The following is a 23,793-nucleotide window of genomic DNA, read 5'->3' on the forward strand; positions in this document are numbered from 1 at the left end:
GTTTGACTGAAAATTGGGCCACAAGGGTGAATTCTGTTCCAGACCAAGGGCCACAGTCTTGGGTTCCTCCAGTCTCTTTCTGACCAGAAAGCCTGGTCTTTTTTTTGATAAATTTGAGTTGTGTTCCACATTTTCTCCCACTCTATTTGGGCCTACTAATGTGATCCCTTTCAGAGCAGATGATAGTGGTAGCTGGCCACCATCTAGTTCTTCTGGTCTCATAGTTGCAGTGACTGATGTTCACATGTTCCATTGGTTCATTGCACTAGTTGATTCCAGGTATCTTCAAATTTTTATCACTCTTCTTTCTTCCACACTGGGAGAGACCAATCGTTGCACCTTAGATGGCTGCTTATGAACTTTTTAAAAATCCCAGTTGCTACTCACAAAGTAGGATATAGAACATTGCCTTGCTGGACTGTGTTACACCAGGTGACCATTGTATTCCCTGTGACTATGGTCCTGAACTCCCAGGCCCAGCAACTTACTGCCTTGAGGTATTTGGTCATGTTCAAGACGTGTTCATCACTTTATTCCCTGTATGCTCCATCACATTCATAGATGTGTTTGTACAAATAAAGGAATCAAACTTTTTGAAAAATGTCTCTTTTTTTCTATTTATATACTTTATTTTTTCATGTTATTAAAATATGAATTATGTTAGTTTTACTTCCCAGTAGACTGTTTGAAGTTTAATTATAAAAATTGTATGCTTTAGGTTAGTATCAGTTTAGATATATTTATACTACCTCTTCACCCATCTACGTAGTCCTTCCAAAGGAAAAAAGTAAACACTGCTTAATTTCTTGTTTATTTTTCTAGGTAATTTTTATGTATACACAAGCTAATGCAGACATAGTTGTTAGAGTCTGTCAAGTCAGTTCTGACTCATAGCGACCCTATGCACAGCATTATAAAATACTGCCTGCTCCTGAGCCATCCTCACAATTGTTGCTATGCTTGACCCCACTGCTGCGGCCACTGTGCATATCCATCTAATTGAGTGTCTTACTCTTTTCACTGACCCTCCACTTTTCCTAGCGTGATTGTCCAGGGACTGGTCCCTCCTGATAATATATGTCTGAAGTATGAGAGACGATGTTTCGCCATCCTGGCTTCTAAGGAGCATTCTGGCTGTACTTCTTCCAACACAGATTTGTTTGTTCTTCTGGCAGTCCTTGGTACTTTTAATATTCTTTTCCAAAACCATAAGTCAAATGCATCAATTCCTTTACGATCTTCTTATTCACTATCCAACTGTCACATGCATATGACACATATGAAAACACCATAGCTTGTGTCAGGCTCACCTTAGTCCTCAGACTGATAACTTTGTACTTGAACACTTTAAAGATGTAGTACGTTGTTTGATTTCTTGATTGCTGCTTCCATGAGAGTTGATTGTGGATGTAAGCAAAATGAGGTCTTTGACAACTTCAATCTTTTTTCCGTTTTTCATGATGTTATTTATTGGTCCAGTTGTGAGGAGTTTTGTTTTCTTTACAATGAAGTAGTGTAATTGTTAAGTGCTGTTGAGTTGGTTCCGACTCATAGCAACCTTGTATAGAATTTCCTAATTTGCGTTTGAACTGACAACCTTCTGATTAACAGTGCAGTGTTTATCCTTCAGCGCCACACCAGGACTCCAAGGTAGCACAGTAGTCTCCCTTTTTATACTATTGATAGCATATAATAGGAACTTTTCTGTAATTTACTATTTTTCTTATATAGAAATTTAAAAATGATTTTAGAATTGCTTCCCCAGCTGGACAGAGCTGGAGAGAAGGAGCTGTTCTTAATTATCCTTGTATCGTTAGTGCTTAGCACTTTGCCTTGCCATGGAGGTAGCATATAAATGAGTGAATAAGTGAATGAAAAATCTAATTTACTACAGAAGAATGTGTTCAGAGTATTTAATGTACTCTTGATTTTTCTTACAGTGTAACAAAAAAAATATTCCTTTTATTTTTCTTGTTTTTTTCTCTCGAGTATGGAGGCAAATAAATAAGAGGGCTATCAGAAATAGTAGGATTGGGAATAAGGAGAGAAGTGGGGATAAGTTTGAAGGTAGAACAGAGTATAGACAAAGTTTAAAAACTGGTCTCTTTTCTGTGTGAAAAAGAAGCTTAGACCATGGAGAATGAGACAGGAAAGTAGTTGGTGATTATACAATTTTGATTGACGGGTCAGGTTTGTCATAAGCTTCTTGAGATAATTGATATATTAAGTTTGTCACTTCCAGAATGTAGTATAGTTCTTTGAACTGTATCTTGAATTCAGAATATGCTCCATTACATTTTCATTCTAGAAAGCTTCCCTCTTGTCACATGTAACATTTTCAAGTTTCTAGATTTACATGTAACTGTTTCATCAGAAGTATTTAAGATTCTGTGCAATAATTGTTTTGAAATGCAAGCATGATATTCACAGATACTTCCAGAATGTTGGTAAAAGAACATTGAACAGAGGAAGGAAAGGAATAGAATTGATTTCTAAAAAGTTGCTTAGAATATTAAAATTTATATATCAAGGAGCACAGCATTAGCTATTAGTCTGTTAGGCTTATTGACCCAGATGGCATGAGGTATTGTTACATTAATGCCAAATTTGATATCTTGATCCCTAAATTCATAAATGAGCATTACTTATGACTTGCTATGCTAGGAACTTGTGTATGAAGAGTTTCAGTACTTATTTTGTTGTTGTTAAGTGCTTTTCGAGTTGGTTCAGACTCAGCAACCTTTTATAGGGTTCCGAGGAGCGGCTGGTGGACTTGATTTGCTGACTTTCAGTTCAAACTGACCTGCAGTCCAGTGTATTATCCTGCAGCGCCACACTGGGATTCCAAATGCTTATTCGAGTATTCATAAAAATGAGAAATTTGTATTTTACAAATATTAAGTTGTTTTATATAATCTCAGTAACCCTCTGTGAGAATGCCTAACTAGAATAGCACAAGTTCTGCAGTAAAGAATATAATGTATGTAGTTGTTTATATGTTTTGGATATATGGGAAGGAATTATTTTCCCCCAAATTATGTAATAAAATGATCAGAATTATGGGAGAATTTATTTAAGGTACTGCCTGTCACCTTTTTCTTTCCTTGTAGGCGCCTAACTAAGGAAAATGTGAAGCCTTCTGGAAGACAAATTGGGAAATTGAGCCACAGCAATCCAACCATTTTGTTTGATTATGTATGTTTTGAGATTGATATAATTTTAAGGAATGTTTTCGTTTTTTCTTAAAGTAGTAGGCAGAAAGGAATGCTATGTTTTAAAATTTTAGGTAGTTTTGGGGGAGGGAGAGTTAGGAAATAAAATTGTGTGGTTATGATAAAAGCAAAACATATCACAATATATTTAATGATCTAACTTTCCAATACCATGTAATAGTGCTACTGTTAAAATTTCGATGACAAATTTAATTACTCGTTTCATCTTTTAGAAACATTTGAACAGCATTTCATTGCAATTCAGATATGTGACATTATTCATTTTAGAAAGTTTTCTAAAACATTACTTATGATAAAAGCTTTCCTAATTCCAAAAACCCAGTTTCAGACTTCCTGGAATTATTTTCTAATTGTAAAATGAAACCTAAAAAATCATCTCTGAGGGAAACTAGTTATAAGCATAATTTCCCCTTTCTTTTGAAAAAAGAATTTCCACACTACAAGTTCTTCTTTAATTAACGCTGTCCTTTTTTTTGCTGTCTTTCAGATCTTGTCACAAATACAGAAGTATGATAACTTAATAACACCTGTAGTAGATTCATTGAAATACCTCACTTCATTGAATTACGATGTCTTGGCCTGTATCCTTTCAAAGTTATAAATACATAGTTTTACATTTCAAAGAACTGAAAAGTGAATATTTAATTTTGTAACCATTTGAAGTAGATTCAGGTGGCTGATCTGAAGTTTGACCAGTCATTATTTTTCTATCAAAAAGATTTTGTCTTTGGGTTGTATATAGGAAGAGATGTTGGTTTTACCAAACATCATGATAATAGGTAGAATGTATCTTGCTTGCTGAAAGATGGGGAGTAAAAGGTTAAAGAAGAAAAGTTGGTGCTAAGATTATTGTGTATATATATGTATGTATGTGTGTGTGTATATATATATATATATATTTGTAATAATGCAAAGCAAACATTTTCCCCCAACATATGGCATACTTTTTGTTTTAAGGATCTTAGTAGAAATGCTATTATTACTTGGTGTCATCAAGTCAGTTCGGATGCAAAGTGACCCTATGTACAGTAGAATGAAACACTATGCTATCCTTTTGATTGTTGAGCTCATTTGCAGCCACTTTGTCAATCCATTTCATTGAGGGTCTTTACTTTTCTGGCTGACACTTTACTTTATCAAGTATGCTCTCCTCCTCCTTATAACATGTCCAGAGAATGTGAGACGAGGTCTTGCCATCCTCACTGCTAAGGACCATTCTGGCTGCACTTCGTCCAAGACAGATTTTGTTGGTTCTTCTGGCTGTCCATGGTACTTACATTATTCTTTGCCAACACCTCAATTCAAATGCATCAATTCTTCTTCTGTCAGTCTTTGACATACATATCTGGTGATTCAAAATACTATGGGTTGGGTCAGGTTATGTTAGAGACATAGCAACATAATTTTTTTCCTTAATGAATGCAAGACTGTATCATTGAAGCTTTAGCTAATCCGGAAAAGGAGAGAATGAAGCATGATGATACAACCATCTCAAGCTGGCTTCAGAGTAAGTATTTTAATTTTCATAGGTAAAATTTCTGTCTCTGGTAATTGCCACATTGTATATTTCATTACCTTTGCTTAGAGACTTTCATGAGCCTATTTATCAGCTGTTGAGAATGTCTAATCACTGGGTTTGTTCCATAGATTATCCACCTCCTTGCGTTTATGGTAGTGGTGGTGGTAATTGTGTGCCATTGAGTTGGTTCCAACTCCTAGCTACCGTATGTAGGGCTTTTGATGCTCTAAATCTTTACGGGAACAGAAAGCCTCATCTTTCTCCAACAGAACAACTGGTAAATTTGAACTGCTGAGTTTGGTTAGCAGCCCAGCTTGTTATCTACTATACTACCAAGGCTCCTTCCATGGGTGTATTAGCAGGTTTACATAGTATCTTGTCGTTTTCCCAGTTCAAGAGGCCAGTGTGGAGTCCTGGTGTGACACTGCAGGATAATGTGCTGAGCCGCAATGTCAGTTTGAGCCACAAGGCCGGCACTTCAAACCCACCAGCTGCTCCTTGGAAACCCTATACAGGGTTGGAACTGACTCGATGGCACTTCACAAAAACAACAAACAATTGATCTTAAGGGAACTGATTTCCCTTGTGTACCTTTCATCCCAAGGTTCTAGTCATATTAAAAGAACAGAAACTTGATTGTTTGATCAAACACCTATACTTGTTTCTTTTTATTTATTGTACTTTAGGTTTCTAGAAGCCAGTTCCCTGTTTTCTTTCAGTTGATCATGTCTGATAGCTGAGTCTTTCATTGCCTTTTAAAGTCTGAAATCTTTAATAAGTCATACAAATAAGTTAATTTGGAATCAGGTCCCTACTCACTGTTCCAGTCTCATCTTTTCCCACTTCCTTAATATTCTAGGCTCCAATCATACCTTTACTTTCAAAGCCCTTTGCACATGTCATTCCTTCTGTGTGAAATACCCTTTCTTGCCCTCTCACTCCTTCATCCCATTTTCTATTCTTTCACTAGATTTCAGCTTAGAGATCACTTCAGAAAGCTTTCCCTGTTAAGCTCTTACCTACAAGTTTTAATTTGGTTGACCTCATGTCTGTTCCAGGGAACTTTTATACTCATAGGTATTTCATTGTACTTTTCTGTGTCCACCACTAGACTATATGCTCCTGGAGGGCAGGATTTATGTTTTGTGTGTTGTTGTAGTTAGAACCGGCTCCATAGCACATAACCAACTAACCAACCAAGGAAATAATTGTTGTAAAGTCACTTGACTTTACTAGGATTCCCTTCCTTTCTGGACTGGGGTTTCCTCTCTATTCATGATATAAGCATTATTAGTTAAAGTTGGTCTTTTGTTTGCCTCTTGTCTTGAGATCTGTCTTCTTGCCCCTATCCTACTAGTAGCATGCTCCTAGATAAAAAGAGACTTTTCATTCTTTTTTTTTTATAATGTTTTATTGTGAATTATGTGATAGTTTACATGGGAGAACATTAGTTTTACATTGATTATATTGTTTTATTGCCCTGGTCATAATCCCCTCCATGCATCATCAACCAAATAAAGCGTATACACTACAAGCCTGCTTCCCAGTTGTCAGCTCACAGTCCCTCTCCCTGTCTGTGTCCAAAGTCCCCAACTGCTCCATCTCTCCACGTCATCGAGACTTTTCATTCTTGACTCAAATATCTGAGGGAGAGTTTTGTTGTTTATTTAACTTTACTACTAAACCATCTCCAAGGTTATGTATTGTCTGGCGTCAGGCTTCATAGGTTTAAATCACTGTTCTGCCTCATACTAGCTTCCTGACCTTGAGCAATATACTTGACGTTTCTGTTCCTAATTTGCCTCACCAGTAAGTTTCTATGAACCTAGGATGTTGGTTGCAATGATTGAGATTATCGGTGTAAAATGCCCAGTATAATTCTTGATTCAATAAACATTATTGATTATAAAATTCTAAATCAGTGACCTCAGCAATATAATTATTCATTTCTACCTTTGTTAATTTTAGAATTTGAGTTAATTGAACGCTAACTTTAGTCTACACTTAATGTTATGCTTTCTGTTTTTATGATCTTTTAGTAATCTTATTCTTTACTTCATATAGGTCTGGCTAGTTTCTGTGGAGCAGTTTTTCGTAAATATCCAATTGATCTTGCTGGTCTTCTTCAATATGTTGCCAATCAGCTGAAGGCAGGCAAAAGGTATTCATAGTAAACTGTATATAAATAAAATTCAATAAATAGAGTACATCTGGTGGTATTAGGAAATCGGGATGGCTATTATTCTGAAAGGCTGCTTGTTGGTTGGTTGTAGGCTCACGTAGAATAGTTGCTCACTTATTTATATGGAATTTGTTAAAAGGAATTATAATTTAATATAAACTCTACTACAACCTGGAGTCCTGGTGTGGCACTGTAGGGTAACCACTGGACTTCTAACCACAAGTTCAGCAGTTCAAGCCCACCAGTTGCTCCTTGGAAACCCTATACAGGGTCGCTATGAGCCAGAAGCAACACACCGACATTTTTTTTGGACAGCAACAGCAGCTGCTACAGTATACTTAAACGTTTTTCTTAAACAGTGATAAATTTACTATTTGGCTATATCTGTGAATCACTAAAAAGAGACTAACTCATTTTGATTATCTGATGTGCTTTTGAATAAATGGGCCATCCCTTTAAATAGGATTATTGTACATCCTGTGATGACAGAGGATGCATTACTGATTATGTTCCTGGACAGTGGTTGACATTTAAGTAGAATATTTGGTATGAAAGTGTATGTTATTTTTGAAAGTGGATATGTTGTAAAACAGTTAATTTTTAAATGTAAACTATAGAGATACTTATGATTTATATACTTTTTGGATAACATCTTCTTTTTCTTTATAAATACTGAATTTTATTCTTTTCTTGAGGGCTCGTGTCAGTGCTTATTGTTTTAAGTTTGTATGTATATTAAATTTGCCAGCAGTAGACAGACTAGAATCAAAGAACTACAAAGTGTTTTTCAAAGCTTTTGGGTTAAAAACAAAAAATCCCTAATATTTATCAGGTGTACTAAGCAAGCATTACCTATGTAATTCGTTTTTGTTTGTTTGGTTGTTTTTTTTAACCTACATAATTCTTGACAGATGCTTCTTTTAGCTTATGGGGAACAGTTTTAAAAATTAGCATTTAGACTCAGAATTTCATCAGTACATCAGTTATTACTTACGCTGGTCTCACTATTGGCTATACCTGTACATTCTACTCTGGGCTTATAGGCCAGGGGAATACACATTGGTTTCGAATCTGTAGCTCAAGTTTTTTGTACCATTAATACAGTTTTTGTGGTCAGCTAATTAAAAGATTTGTTGTTGTTAAGTGGTGTCAAGTCGGTTCTGACTCATCGGGACCCTGTATAGGTTTTCTGAGGAGCAACTGGTGAATTTCAACTGCCAACCTTGCGGCCCAGTGCATTATCCCACAGAGCCACACCAGGACTCCAAATTAAAAGACAGTTTAAAGAAAAATTAACAGAAAAGATTTAATGCATACTTGTACACTAATTTGGATGAGGGACCTATTGTGTTTGAAAACTCTTTAGGGAAAGCCAGGCAATTTGAGAGAGTAAGCGCTTGATAAGAATCTTAGAAAAACTGTTATTTTGTCTATTGTGCCTTCAGTATGTTGAGCTTTAACTTTGGAAAAATCTGTTTTGTAGGAATCCTAGGAATATTTTCACTTTATCTTCACTATTTAACTAGAATGTACTGCCATCTTAGGCTTAATACTGTAACATGGAGCTGCCCTGCCCTGCTCTTCCTTCCCTTCTCCCCTCCCTCCCTTCAAAGTGTGTATGTCCTTTCTACACCTGTATTTCCTTTTACTAAGTGGATTTTGTAGAAAGCTACCTGTATACCATAAAAAATATATTGGCCATCCTGTATTAGATGAGAAAAATGCTATAAAAGGACATTATTGGGTCACCTGATAAGACTGAAACATGAACATTAGATTCAATACAAGCATTGTGTCAGTGTTGGACATACTAAAGTTGACAATTGTACTATAGTATGTAAGAGAGTATCCATGTCCTTAGGAAATGCATGCTATCGTATTTATGGGTAAAGGGCAATGATGTATGTAACTTATCCTCAAATGATTAAAAATATTGTGTTGCACTGATTTTTATATTTTCAACCTATTCAGTTAGAAATGATTTTCAGATGAAAATGTAAATTATAAACATTTGTGCCAAATAATTTTTGGTCTTGTTTTAGGGATACAACTTTTCCTTTGTTTTTGCCCATAAAAACCACTCAAACCCCTCTCTCCTACATTCTCATACAAATAATTTGTGGATTATCAATGTACTCATTAAATATGTTACCCTTTTATATTTTAAATTTTCAACTACAAACTGTTTCTTTTCAAAATAGTTTTGACCTGCTGATATTGAAAGAAGTGGTACAAAAAATGGCAGGAATAGAAATTACAGAGGAAATGACAATGGAGCAACTAGAAGCTATGACTGGTGGAGAACAGCTAAAAGCTGAGGTGAGTTTTGCTGTTTTTTATTGTTTTATTGTCTTTAAAATTTTTTTGAAGGTGTGCATGCCCATATTAAAGAATTCAGACAATCCAGAAGAACATGAAGCCATATATATCCTCCCTTCACCAGCACATTCTACTTTTTAAAAATTGAGATACACCTGTCATTTTAATCTTTTTCTTTTTTTTTTTTTAAGTGAAGCTAAGTGTGAAAGACCATTTATACATTTATAAGGGAAATTAATACCCTGTCCTGTGTGGTCTGTGATAAGACTTAAACCTGAAGGTAGTTACTTTGTTGTTAAATCTGTTTCACACTGAACAAAGAATAATCCTTTATCAGGGACTGCAGTGTGGACAAAGAAATGTGAAGTACTTTATAAACACAATGGACGGTTGTCTTCAAGCTAGTGACAGTAATCAGAACTAGTGTCACTAGTGTGGTGGCTCCATACAATAAGCTCTGGAGTGCCAACCACAAGGTCAGTGGTTTGATCTCACTAGTTGCTGCACTGGAAAAAGATGTGACTTTATGCCCCAAAAAGATGTATAGCTTCGAAAACCCCTATAAAGTGTCATTATGAGTTGGAACTGACTTGAAAGCACATAATATCAAGAAGTGTAGTCAAATAAATTTATGTAGACAGGGGAAGGCTAAGTAACACAGAATGTCTTGAGATTTTTATTTTAAAGATTGTAACTCAAGTTTTTCTTTTTCAAATCAAATGGCATGTGTTATGTACTTTGCACTGATAAATTTATGTCTTCTCTTGTACAGGGTGGCTATTTTGGCCAGATCAGAAACACTAAAAAATCCTCTCAGAGGCTAAAAGATGCACTACTGGACCATGATCTTGCACTTCCTTTGTGTTTACTTATGGCTCAACAGAGGAATGGCGTAATCTTTCAGGAAGGTGGAGAGAAACATTTGAAACTTGTGGGAAAGCTTTATGATCAGGCAAGTTAAAGTGGCTTCTGTGTTTATGTAGATTGTTTTATTTGGATATAATAAAATATAGACTGATGTAATTTGAAAAGTGTCATGTTATGCACATCATACGAGTATGAAACAGTACTGGTGTAAAATAGACATTCAGGAAATAAGTCATATTTCTGATTGACTTCAGAAATAGATGCAAATTAAAGTTATATAAGAGATGACTATTGTTGTTTGTTGTTATGTGCCATGGAGTCGGTTCCGACTCATAGCGACCCTGCACAGGGTTTCTGAGGCTGTTAATCTTATGGGAGCAGAACGCCTCATCTTTCTCCCACGGAGCAGCTATAGGAAAGCTAATATGATAAATTATTATTTTCAAATAATTCTCGCATTAAATTGCTGCAACTTCAAGTTGTTTGTTCTCATATCTTTCCTGATATCTGAAAAGGAATTTCAATTACAACAGAGTACATGTTTTCTTTTTTTTCTCTCTCTCTCTTTGTAGACTAATTATAGATTTGGGTGTTTAATATTTTTAAATACATTTGATAAAATTTCATCTTTAAAAGGCAAAGAAAGGCATTACTTCTGTTTGCCTATGTATATTATTTACATGCTTTAGGTACCTAATTCTTCCTTTAAAATTAATAAACAGTGGCTTGAAACTTGTTGACTATTATGGCTTTGGGTAAGTCAACCAATCAGTGCCTCAATGTATTATGTAATATGATTGTGATTTTGTGATTTTGCTTGTAAATGGTCTCTAAAATTCGTTAAAGCTTTAAATTTGCATTCTTTAAGTGTTAATCAAATAGTGTCTTAATTATTTTGGAAAATATTTGTGTTGGTTAATCAAGACTGTTTTTTTTTTTTTTTTTTTTTTTTTTTCAATTTAGTGTCATGATACCCTGGTCCAGTTTGGTGGATTTTTGGCATCTAATCTAAGCACAGAAGATTATATAAAGAGAGTGCCTTCAATTGATGTGCTCTGCAATGAATTTCATACACCCCATGATGCAGCATTTTTCCTGTCTAGGCCAATGTATGCACACCATATTTCAGTAAGTACAAGTATCCTTGCTGCCATTCAAAATTGTTGCATAATTTTTGTTTTTAAATGCATTTTAGTTTGACAGAAGTATAGATAATATTTCTTGGAGTGTTACTCTTTTGTTCATACTCAACTTTGAACAGTGTCCAATGAAAATGTCTCTATAAAAATAAAGTCTTACTAATTTTAGCTGTTACAACTTCACCAGTTTTCCAGATATCTTACTGGCCTTCTGTAACTGTAGTCCTCAAACGCTAGTGAAGATGAGAATTACCAGGGAAGTATGTTAAAAACTCAGTATAAAAACTCAAGTTCACAAATTCTATTTGGGTAACTTGGACTAGGGCCTGGGGATTTCTGATGTTTTCTTAAAACAAGCACTAGATGATTCTAATTCTGGTGGATCTGACTACCTCATTCTAACAAATACTCTTGTTGAGTACACAGAGTACTGTTTCTGTGATAATAATATCCTTGTTTGATGACCTATACTGCCTTGAAGGACAAACAGAAAGACTTAACTTACCTGCCCCAAATCCCTTAAATATCGATGCAGTCTCTGTTGTGTAGCTTCTAGGAGGATGTGCTCATATTTCTTGTTCTGGTCTATTTCATTCCACTTTAATACAACAGTCCGTCCCCCCGTCACCCCCCCACACACAGTTGATCAGTCTCAGCTATACAACAGAGGGCCTGATTTCTTAAAGTACTGAGGTGAGAGAATGACTTTATCTCAGAATTCTGCCTTGTCCAATGCTATACTAAGAAGTGAGCACACTATATTGAATTCTAGCAAACAGGTTGCCTGAACTTTTCCAGGTCAGAAAATGGAGCAGGTCATTCGAAGCAATAAATATGGTATCTCCAGTCTTTGTAAAATCGTCTATCTTTGTTGTTTAAGAAATAGAAAATTTAGAGAAAGAAATGGAAATTGAAAAACAGAACTTAATATCCTCAGACCACATGCTACACTTTGAAAAGGGAGTTCCTCTGTGGCTATAGTTCTGCTGGTCTGGCATCCAAGCTACTCTGGAGATCCTATTGGGTGAATGAGCACCTCTCTTGAAGAGACTTACAGGATAGTGAATGCGCATGTGCATGCGCATTGGAGGATTGCTAAGCCGTCTCTTTGGAATGGGCACAAATATGGATCTCTTCCAATCAGTCAACCAGATAGTTGTCTTCCAAATTTCTTGGCAGAGATGAGTGAGTGCCTCCTGTGCTACCTCACTTTCTTGAAAGGTTTCAATTTTTATTACATCAATTCCTGGAGCCTTGTTCTTTGCCAATTCCTTCAATGCACCTTGTACTTCCTCCCTGAGTATCATTGCCTCTTGATCATATGCTACCTCTGGAAACGGTTGAACATTAGCCATTTCCTTTTGGTACATTGACTCTGTGTATTCCTTCCATATTCTCTTGATGCTTTCTGCATCATTCAATAATTTGCCCAGAGAATCTTTCAATAACATAAGTCGAGGCTTGAATTTTTTCTTCAGTTCCCCGAGCTTGAGAAACGGCTGAGTGTGTTCTTCCTTTTTGGTTTTCTGACTCCAGATCTTTGCACATTTGTTGTAATATTTTGCTTTATCTTCTCGAGCTGATCTTTGAAATTTTCTGTTCAGCTCTTGGACCTCCTCATTTCTTCCATTTGCTTTAGCATCTCTACGCTGGAGAGCAAGTTTCAGAGTCTCTTCTGACATCCATTTTGACCTTTTCCTTTCTTGTCGTCTTCTTAATGACTTCTTGCTTTCTTCACGTATGATGTTCTTGATGTCATCGCACAACTCTTCTGGTCTTCGTTCTTTAGTGTTTAATGTATCAAATCTGTTCTTCAGATGATCTCTAAATTCAGGTGGGATCTATTCAAGGTCATATTTTGGCTCTTGTGGACTTGTTTTCATTTTCTTCAGCTTCAGTTTGAATTTGCATATGAGCAATGGATGGTCTGTTCCACAGTCTGCCCCTGACCTTGTTTTCACTCATGATATGGAGCTTTTCCATGGTCTCTTTCCGCAAATGTAGTCAATTTGATTTCTATGTATTCCATCTGGTGAGGTCCATATGCAGATCGTCTATTATGCTGTCTAAAGAAGGTATTTGAAATGAGTAAATCAGTGGTTTTGCAGAATTCTATCATGCGTTCTCCAGCATCATTTCTATCGCCAAGGCCATATTTTCCATATGACCCTGTATAGTGTTTCCATGGAGCAGCTGGTGGTTTTGAACTGCTGACCTTGTAGTTCGCAGTCCAGTGTTGATCCTATAGCACCACACCAGGAGGGAGGGTGGCAGTATTTTAAGTTGTTGAGCCTCATGTACCCACCATAGTGCAGAACTAGAAGTGGAATCTTTGTCCTCTGACTTTCTCAATTTTTGGTACCATGTGTAGCACAAACAGTTTCTTTGTCGTAAAGAAACTAGTTAAGCATCATCTTCAAGGATGGTGGCTAATTCAAACAAACGTTCTGAGATAAGTGATCTTTCATTCTGAAGAGACTGTAGGACATGAGACAATAGCAACAACTGAGGTTTATTATTGTATATTTTTGTTGCTTGGGATAAGCTCTGAGCTAATTTGTAGCCCCTTCCATTGTACTGGAGTCCCTGGGTTGTATAAGAGTTTAACATGCTTTGTTGCTAACCAAAAAGTTGGAGGTTTGAATCCACCCAGAGGCATCTGGCGTTCTACTTCTGTAAAACCAGCCATTGAAAACAGTTCTTCTGGTAGCGTAGTGGTTACGAATCGGGCTGTGAACCTTAAGGCCAGCAGTTCGAAACTACCAGCCGCTCCGCGGGAGAAAGATGAGGCTTTCTGCTCCCGTAAAGATTTACAGCCTCGGAAACCCTGTACAGGGTCGCTATGGGTCGGAACCGACTCGACGGCACTTAACAACAATGACACACATGAGGTCACTATGAGTCGGAGTCTATTCCATAGCAAATGTTTTTGTTCCTTCTCACATTGTGTTGTTAAGTGCTGTCAAGTCGATTTCAACTCAGCAACTGTATAGGGTTTTCAAGGTTATTTTTCTCATACGGTTTAGAGTACGTTCTTCTGAATCTCCTCTCAAATTAGATAAGCCGATCAGGCCAAAGAAGCTACTGTTTCTCTTTTTACACACACATAACCATTGTTAAGTGCCATCAAGTAGATTCCAACTTAGGGACCCTGTATAGGGTTCTGAGATTTTTAGTCTTTACGGGAGCACAACGGCTAGTATTTCTCCTACACAGTGGCTGGTGGACACAAACTGCCAATTTTGTGGTTAGCAATATATGCTTATCCTCTGGAGCCACTGAATTCCTGTACATATCCATAGCTGTTGACAAGAATAAAATCATATTTGGTCTAGCACTACAGTGACCAGATGGTTCTGGTTTATCTGGGACTTTCCCAGGTTTATCTTGAAAGTCTTTTATCTCGGACAACAACTGCCCTGGGCAAATCTGGCCACCCTACTTAGCAGTAACCTTCTAATAACCTTTCTTTATGTTGATTGGGCTTAATTGACAAATTTTAAAAGCTGACAGGAACTACATGTAACAATACTACATTCTATCTTGGCTGTCTCTTACTGGTTCCATTCTGCCTCTTTACTAATATTCAGATCCTTGACTTGGTTCCCTTGACTATCTCAGAAGTGGGATTGGAAGCCCACCCTACATATTCAATACCTGATGGAGCAGAGCAAGAGGAATAGGGTGGGGGTAGTGGACGGGAGAGGAAACATACCCTCTCATGTACTCAACTGGTAAGATTCCATAAAAGTCTTCGGAAAAACTCTTAGGTAGCTCATAAGGCTAAAGAGTGGAATTACCAGATATGATTTATCATAAAGTAAGTGTTGGTAAAAAGGTAGAATTCCCTGAACAGTTTAGAGATTGGTGATCTTCTAATTCTTGAAAAGGGAATAAAGATGTTTTACCATAAAAATCAATGCTATAAATTGTGGTTTTTTTTTTTTTTTAACTTTTTATCTCTAGTCAAAATATGATGAACTTAAAAAATCAGAAAAGGGAAGTAAACAGCAACATAAAGTTCATAAGTATATCACATCATGTGAGATGGTGATGGCTCCTGTTCATGAAGCAGTGGTCTCTCTGCACATTTCCAAAGTTTGGGATGACATCAGCCCTCAATTTTATGCCACGTTCTGGTCATTGACAATGTATGACCTTGCAGTTCCACAAACCAGCTATGAAAGAGAAGTCAATAAACTGAAAATCCAGATGAAAGCAATTGATGACAATCAGGAAATGGTAGGATTTTATTGTATTATCTCAAGCACGATAACTTTATGACATACCATTACACTGGCTTTGAAATTGTTTTAGCTCTGGTTCATTTTAAAGCTAAATTGTGGCTATATAGCATTTTCTTAAGTAGGTTGATGAGAACCTTTGAATGAGTCGGGGGTAAGGGTTTTGGTAAAGTGGTGGAGTGGAGGTTTTGATCTACTGAAGATATTAGCAACATAAAGTGATTGATGTGATTCCAATTGGGAGAGCAGGCTTTATTGAAGTGGTGGCTCTTGAGCCAGGTACGTTTTAAAGATAGAATTGGATATATAAAGGCAGATAATGAGGCCACTTCAAGACTCCATCAGAAGTGTGATGCAGTCTAGGTTTTAAGGAGACTTGTTTTATTGAATGAATGGAACTAGTGGTAAATTTGAACAGTTATGGTAGGAGCAGATTATATAGGGTTATGAAAGCTGGCTAGAAAAGTAAACTTGATAAAATTTAGAGCAATTTTAGATTCCTAAGCAAGGAAGATAATAGTTAAAATGGTACTGCAGAAAGATTACTCATGGCAGCAATATGAAGGATGCATTTCATAGAGGGAGGAATTCCGTTACGCTGCAGGCCAGGCTTTTTGGGTGGTTGAGTGTGAGGTATTGAGAGCATATAGACTATGGTGGAGGCAGTGGAAGTGCATTCAAAGATTTGTCAACAATTTGAATATAGGAATGAAGGGCAAAGAGTCGAAGAGGACTCCATGCCTAAGACTGGTGATACCAGTGTTGGAAAGGTGGCCTGTTGTGGTGGGGTACAATGGCTTTGTTTTGAATGGAATTTAAAGTAGCGTATCCAGCTAGACCTATGTATCTGTGTTGAAGGGATTATAATGTTTGAGCATTTATCTTTTTAAAACTGTACATTTAAAAAGGGAGGTAATTGCATACAGTTAGAAAAGAATCTAACTTATACTTTGTAGCCTCCAAATAAAAAGAAAAAAGAGAAGGAACGCTGTACTGCCCTTCAGGACAAGCTTCTTGAAGAAGAAAAGAAGCAGATGGAACATGTACAGCGAGTTCTACAAAGACTAAAACTGGAAAAGGACAACTGGCTTTTAGCAAGTAGGTTTATAGAATTGCTGCTGCTAAATTACAAAAGAAAATCTTCGTAACTTTGCAGGTCTTGAAGTGTATTTATGTTTATGTTTCAATTTGAGGTTCACCACTCTGTTCTTTGTTTATTCATTAAGCAGAATCAACTTCCCATGCTCACTGAAGGAAGCAATTTAGTTTGCTGGTGACATTAATTAAGTTACAGTTAAAATATTGGCAGTTTATCATTCAGCTCTTCTGTATAAAATTATATTTCTGCAGAAATTATAGATAGAAAAATGTCTTCAGACTAAGAATGAAAATCTTATCCTAGGTGTGACCTTTTGCTACAGACTATAAATAGTGTGTGGTTTTATAGTACTTTCTACACTAAACCTATTATGTTGTCCAGGCACTAGAGGAGTAAGTTTACCTCTTTAATATATTCTTCTCTTATTTTTTAGAATCTACCAAAAATGAGACCATCACAAAATTTCTACAGCTGTGTATATTTCCTCGATGTATATTTTCAGCAATTGATGCTGTTTACTGTGCTCGTTTTGTTGAATTGGTACATCAACAGAAAACTCCAAATTTTTCCACACTTCTCTGCTATGATCGAGTAAGTAATTTTTATTGCAACCTTTTAAAAAGAACTCTCACACAAGGATAGGTAAACATTATAATCTGTAAGAAGTGTTACTGTGGTTAAAAGCATGAACTCAAGCCAAATGCCTGAACTTGAATCTTACTTAGCTCTATTACCTTCTTTCTTTCTTTTTTTTTTATTTGGGGTTTTTATTGTGGATTGAGTGAAAGTTTACAGGGCAGATCATCAGTTTTACAGTCAATAAATCATACACCTTGTTTCATTACAATGATTATAATCCCCTCCATGTATCATCAGTTAACAGTATTTCTCTCTACTCACTTTAGCTCTTTAAAAAACAAAAAACAAAAAAATCAACCACTCAGGCATAAATAATAGTTTACACCTCCAAAGGGCACATTCTGCAAGTCTGTCTCATGGCCACCAGCTCTTAGTCCCTCTCTTCCCATGAATTTAGAGTCTTCAGCCGTTCCCTCTCTCCATGTCCCCCTCGCTGCCTCTGTCTCTGGCGTCGCTGCTTGTCTGGATAAGGTTCCGCATTCTCCTTGTGCTCTTCTCCCTTGATGGTCCTAGGGTCCTCTGTTTCTGGACTGTAAGATTAACCACTCCCTCGTTTTGTTAAAAAACTTCTACCTCAACAATGTGACAGTCGTGATTAGTCATGATAACAATTATTCACTATTGAATCATATGAATCTTATCCCCATCTCTTTTCACCAGACCCATCTAGAGAAGATGAAAACTATTCAGTGGTGATTCTTTCTCCCCTCCCCCCGTCCCCGTCCCCGTCCCCATCCCCACTCTTAAACTAAACTCCCTCTTGAAACTTTGTAAGCCAGTCACTTCGTGCCTCTATCACCCCCTCATTTTAGGTAACCAATGTCCAAATTGTCCCTCCCTATCCACCCTGTGTACAGAGGGGATAGCATTGATACTTGATGTGAAGACTCTTTCCCTTTCTGTTGGTTATTTAGTTACTACCTTCATGAGTATAGGACAGGGTCATCAAATTGTAGCAATTTACCCTTGTTTCCTTTATCCACCCCCCCCCCCAATTTTTTTTTTTTTTTAAATCTTCTCTAGTTGGGTTCTGACAATCAAGGCTAGGTCAAATGGGTACTGTCCGCAAGTTTGGGTGTTCTTGTGCATCTGCCCCCACTTCTTATCAGCTGGATGCTTCAATCTCAGCTCTAGCCCTCTGTGGTTATGTCCTTGTCCATGGTCTCAAGTGTCCTCAGATCTCACCACATTTTGGACCAACCAGCCCTTCCTCTTCTCTCTCTCATCTCCATGTCAACAGGATTCAATGGACTGTGTTTGAACTCAGCCCATTTCTTCATTGCTCCCTTTCCCGCTCTTCCACTAACCAATGGACTAATGTGGTCACCAGTAAGCTTACTTGTGTGTCCGTGTGTTCCCTTTGAGTTTCAGTCTTAGAGGGGAGTTTGTTCTGAAGGAATTTGATTACTTGCCTTGATGGCTTCCTGGCGAACAGCTTGCTTATTCTTGTAGTAGCCAGTCAAGCTGACATTTTTGTTTTGGGTTTTTCTTGGTGATCTTACTTTGAAGATGTATCTTATGTCACTCTAGCTGTTCCAGGCTGGTCTGCTTGTCCTTGTTAGTGGGGGTGTCCCACCTCATAAGGTTCTGGATGGGACTCAGGATTCCACCTAAGGTCCTATACTCTGCAAAGGCTTTGCAAGAGGCCTATTTCGCTGTGCAAGTTCTAGAACCCCTTTTAGGTATTCTAATCAGTTATAGGCAGAAGATGGGCTTACAAGTTTTCTCTAATCATGTTTCCCAGCATTCTTTTCTATCCCATGCAAGTGTCTATTTTACAATAGTAGGCAAGGGAAACTGATATTCATAAGACAGGCAAGCATTTCAGTATTATTTCCCCTCTTTAAACTATGCCTAGATCCCTGTATCACAGAGCCCTGTTGTTCCAAGTTTGAGCATGCATCACTATTTACCTCTGTCCCACTTAGGCCATGCAAACCTGTCTCATTGTTCCCCTATCTATCTCGTTCTTTCACCTCCTACCCCTTCTTGTGGTGTCCTCCCCAAGACCCGAACTAAACCCCCCACCCCAGCCCCACTGTTGTGGTTACCTTATATTACATTAACACTTCCCTCGATTTAAGACAGTCTGTTTTATCCTGTAATCTACCTGTCCTTCTCTCCACCTGGATCTCTGTTCCTCATTGTTTACGTTCTTTCACATTGTAATTGTTTTGATCATAGACTGACCGCCCATATCATCTGTTCTTATCATTTTATTCTGTTCTTGACTCTTCCATTTGTCAATTAGTTCAGGGTGATGCTGCCATGTACGTCATTATCTGGTTGTTGTCTGTTTTTGTTGGTTCTCAGTCCACAGAACTTCCTTTAGGATGTTTTTCAAAGCAGGGTTGGCTTTTGCAAAATCTCTTAGTTTCTGTTTATCCTGGAATGTTTTGATTACACCTTCGTATTTGATTGACAGATTTGCTGGGTAGAGGATTCTAGGGTGGCAGTTTTTTCTTTCAGGGTTTTATATATGTCTCCCCATTGCCTTCTTGCTTGCCTGGTTTCTGTTGAGAGATCTGAGCTTAATGTGATTTGCTTGCCTTTGTATGTTACACTTCTCATTTTCCGTAGCTGCTTTTAGGATTCTGTCCTTTGATTTTGGAGAGCTTGATTATTATATGTCTTGATGATTTTCTTTTAGGGCCTATCCTTCCTGGGGTTTGTTGAGCTTCTTGAATGTTTCTCTTTTTGCTTTTCAGGATATTAGGGAAATTTTCTTCCAGAAGATCTTCACCTATCTCCTCTCTCGACTTATGTGATTCTTCCTGTTCTGGAATGCCACTAATTCTTATGTCATTCCTCTTGAGGTTGTCCACCAAGAATCTTAGAACTTCTTCAGATTTTTTTTTTACCCTTTTTTGTGCTTTCTGGTCTATTTTAGTAGTATTGAGAAGGTTCAATAGTTCTGGCTTGTGTCTCTTCAGTTCTACTCCTTTACCCTTTCAGTGTACTGTCCATTTCTGATATTCTATTATTAATCGTTTGGACCTCTTTCTGTAGGTTTTGAATTGTTTCCAATGCTGTTGTCTATCTTATTTGATTGTTCCTATAGCACTTTCATAACTTCTTCCTTATTTTTCTCAATTCCATTGTATAGTGTTTTGATACATTTTGTAATCATTTTTCTGAATTCCTTCTCAGGCATTTCCAAAACCTGTTCATCTTTCAATTTTGTAGTTTAGGTCTACTTCCAGCTCATTTACCTCAGTCACTTTTTCTTGTTTTTGGATATGTGCCGATATGGTCATCTGCTCCTGTTTTTTGGGCATATCAGGAGTTATCTTAGTTGTACTTAGATGGGTGTGTATTTTGGTATTTTTTATGCTTTCTGGTTGCCTCCAAGTAGATTTGATCAGGAGGTGGACTTCCCTTGTCACTCTTCTTCCTGAGAAATTTCAAGATGCCTCTGTTGGTTGTTGTGACTTAACTCAGGATTTAATTTTCGGCCTGTTTCCTTTTTAGTCTGCCATTCCCGCTCCACAATCCCAGTTCAGGCCTTTTTCCTAATGATAAACAGTTCGGGGCCGGCTGTGGCCATTTTGCACTGCCGTTTGGTTTTAAGTGGAAACGGTCACTTTAAATTTCGAGGAGATCTGTGTGCATGCGTATGGAACCCTCTGGGGGTTGTCCACTCACTCAGGCACCACCTCTAGTCATCAGAATGGAGGTGCACAGACAGCGAGAGACCAATGAACAAATACAAAATAAAAAAGAACGTCCACACGTTTATCTCCGTGGTTCTGTCAGGCATCTGTGGCTGCTCTGATCCTTTGCCTGCTCGGTCTCACCCAAGATGATCACTCTGGGAGCAATGGATTTCTTGCTTCTGCTACAAATTCCCTTAGCTGTAAGCCTTCCAACTTTCTAAATATTCCTTTATATGTGGTTCAGAGTTCTGGGACCATCGCCTGAGCCTGCTTGGTCCAGTATTCTGTGTTGTTGCTGACACCCGATACTCCATCTTGTTTATTCTCCTAGCTCTATTACTTTCTACCTTTATGATCTTTGGCAAGTTATTTAACCTGTCTATGCCTCCATTTTCTTAGCTGTAATGCCGAGTGATAGTATCTGTTTCCTAAGATTTTGTTAGTACTACACTAGTCACCACCCATTAAAGCACTTTAAATGTTGTTGTTAATTGCTGTTGAGTTGGTTCCAACCCATAGCGAAACTGTATAGGGTTTCCAAGGAGTGGCTGGTGAGCTTGAACTACCAACCTTACAGTTCAAACTGACTTTTCCGTCCAGCTCATTAACCCACAGTGCCACAGCAAGACTCCAGCTTTAAATAGTGCCTGATATATAATAATAGTGCTTGGTATGTAATCATTCAAGATTAAGCTATTAACTGTACCTTTGGGTTTATATGTTTGATTTATAGGTAGACTCCTCTTCTCTATTCCTAACTCGCACCTTCTCCAAAAAACAACAAAAAAAACCCAACATACATAAAAGTAGTGAAGTTTTTCAATATAGTCACATTAGCAGACTTTGCATGTGATTTTTCTTAATAAAAGATTGCATTTTGGGTTTAAAAACATGTCTTGTTTCAGCATGTCAGATACCAATTTCTACTTTCTATCAGCCTTGCCTTGACTCTGCTTACTAGTCCCCCTAAATTCAGTAATACCTATGGCTAAATCTTTGCTAAATAAGTTATTTTCTAATAATGATTATAGCTTTTTCTTCTGTCATTGTAAATCAGCTTTCTATATAGATGTTTTTTTTAGTTGCCTTATGAATGAATGTGCTATTTTCCCATAAAAAACTGTAATCTTCAAAGGTCTCTACAAATATAAAGATTAAAAGAGAAACATTAATCTGACTAAATTTAGCTGTTAGCTCATTATTATTTTCTATAAAATGATCTTTTAAGTTTTGAACTAACGTTGACCTTAATTTGTTTTTTTCAATTGTATTTTTTTCCTATAGGTTTTCTCTGATATAATTTATACGGTTGCAAGCTGTACTGAAAATGAAGCTAGTCGATATGGGAGATTTCTTTGCTGCATGTTAGAGACTGTTACCAGGTGGCACAGTGATAGAGGCACATATGAAAAGGTATAACTAATAAGTACCTATATAGGTAGTTTACTTTTCACATGAGGACTTCCAGTAATATTTGGATTGTTCGGTCTTTAGAGCTAAGTATAAGATTGAATTGTCAAACAGTGTTTAAAAAGTGCTATGTTTTTAAATCCTAGTTTAAATTGGCATTCTGAATTATCATTAAATAAGATGAACCTTTATGTTGAAACTACTTACTATCTAAATACACATCACATTTTCACATAAAACCATTAATCTTAATTAATACCTGTTTCAGTTTTGTGCTATTTTATAGAACTCACTTTTTCTTTTAAAGTGACAATTTTTTATTCTTTGCTTTTTTTTAAAAAAGGAATGTGGAAACTATCCAGGGTTCCTTACCATATTACGGGCAACTGGATTTGATGGTGGAAACAAAGCTGATCAATTAGACTATGAAAATTTTCGACATGTTGTACATAAATGGCATTATAAACTAACTAAGGTAAAAATGAATTCAGTTTTCAAAGGTGTGGTTTTTTTTTTTTCTTTGTGCTTTCACATTTGTAATCTTAATTTTTGTTGTAGGCATCAGTACATTGCCTTGAAACAGGCGAATATACTCACATCAGGAATATCTTAATTGTGCTAACAAAAATACTGCCTTGGTACCCAAAAGTTTTGAACCTGGGTCAAGCTTTGGAAAGAAGAGTGCATAAAATCTACCAAGAAGAAAAAGAGAAGAGGCCTGATCTATATGCATTGGCTATGGGGTAACACAATCTTACTTTAATGTGACTTATGAGACTAGATGACAAAAGGATTCTGAAGACTTTAAAATGTTTTACAGTGTTGAAGTTTATCTTCTGCCTTATTTCAGGAGATTATGGGAGATTATGCGATCATGTTCCCACAGGCTGGTGAGAGTTGCCACTTCTGATTATCAACTTCCGGTCTATACTGGATGATAGTTACAAAAGTCATACTTATATTTCTTAGTTGAGGAGAAGCTTTAATTTTATCATCAGTTGAGTTATCAGTTTTTCAGTAACAAAAAGGAAAGTCCATATAAGTGTTAGTTTATATTTAGAGTTTTATTTTTAACAAACTATCTCTCTATAAAGACTTTGAAGAACTTATTGAAAAATTAATATTTTTATTCTCTAGGACCAAGTAACGAAGAGAGTAACTTGTTAAATTTATTCTTTTAAGACCCATGTTTGTCTTGTTTGATTTGTGCTTGTATATTTAAACACTTTGTGCGACTTTCAGCTACTCTGGGCAGTTGAAAAGTAGAAAGTCATACATGATACCTGAAAATGAGTTTCATCACAAAGACACGCCTCCGAGGAATGCAGTTGCCAGTGTACAAAATGGACCTGGTGGTGGGCCTTCTTCATCGTTGATAGGAAGTGCATCCAAATCGGATGAAAGCAGTACTGAGGAGACTGGTATGCTTAGTAGAAATTTGAAAATAATACATTTTACTTCAACAAACAAACATCTTGTTTCATTA

At 36.9% G+C, this 23,793-nt stretch overlaps 1 protein-coding gene across 1 annotated transcript in view; it reads left to right on the forward strand.

The window, feature by feature from the left end:
- THOC2 (THO complex 2) overlaps positions 1–23,793 on the forward strand; it is a 159,277-nt gene that overhangs the window by 115,515 nt on the left and 19,969 nt on the right. Inside the window, exons 16-29 of the mRNA XM_006862851.1 lie at positions 3,111–3,195; positions 3,721–3,814; positions 4,660–4,740; positions 6,817–6,913; positions 9,136–9,253; positions 10,026–10,205; positions 11,084–11,248; positions 15,226–15,501; positions 16,460–16,601; positions 17,036–17,193; positions 22,182–22,310; positions 22,651–22,782; positions 22,866–23,050; positions 23,550–23,728. Coding sequence (XP_006862913.1) covers positions 3,111–3,195; positions 3,721–3,814; positions 4,660–4,740; positions 6,817–6,913; positions 9,136–9,253; positions 10,026–10,205; positions 11,084–11,248; positions 15,226–15,501; positions 16,460–16,601; positions 17,036–17,193; positions 22,182–22,310; positions 22,651–22,782; positions 22,866–23,050; positions 23,550–23,728 — 2,021 coding nt within the window. The remainder of the gene's footprint in view (positions 1–3,110; positions 3,196–3,720; positions 3,815–4,659; positions 4,741–6,816; positions 6,914–9,135; positions 9,254–10,025; positions 10,206–11,083; positions 11,249–15,225; positions 15,502–16,459; positions 16,602–17,035; positions 17,194–22,181; positions 22,311–22,650; positions 22,783–22,865; positions 23,051–23,549; positions 23,729–23,793) is intronic.

Source organism: Chrysochloris asiatica, unplaced genomic scaffold (genome assembly GCF_000296735.1).
Source record: "Chrysochloris asiatica unplaced genomic scaffold, ChrAsi1.0 scaffold00051, whole genome shotgun sequence".
NCBI lineage: Eukaryota > Metazoa > Chordata > Mammalia > Afrosoricida > Chrysochloridae > Chrysochloris > Chrysochloris asiatica.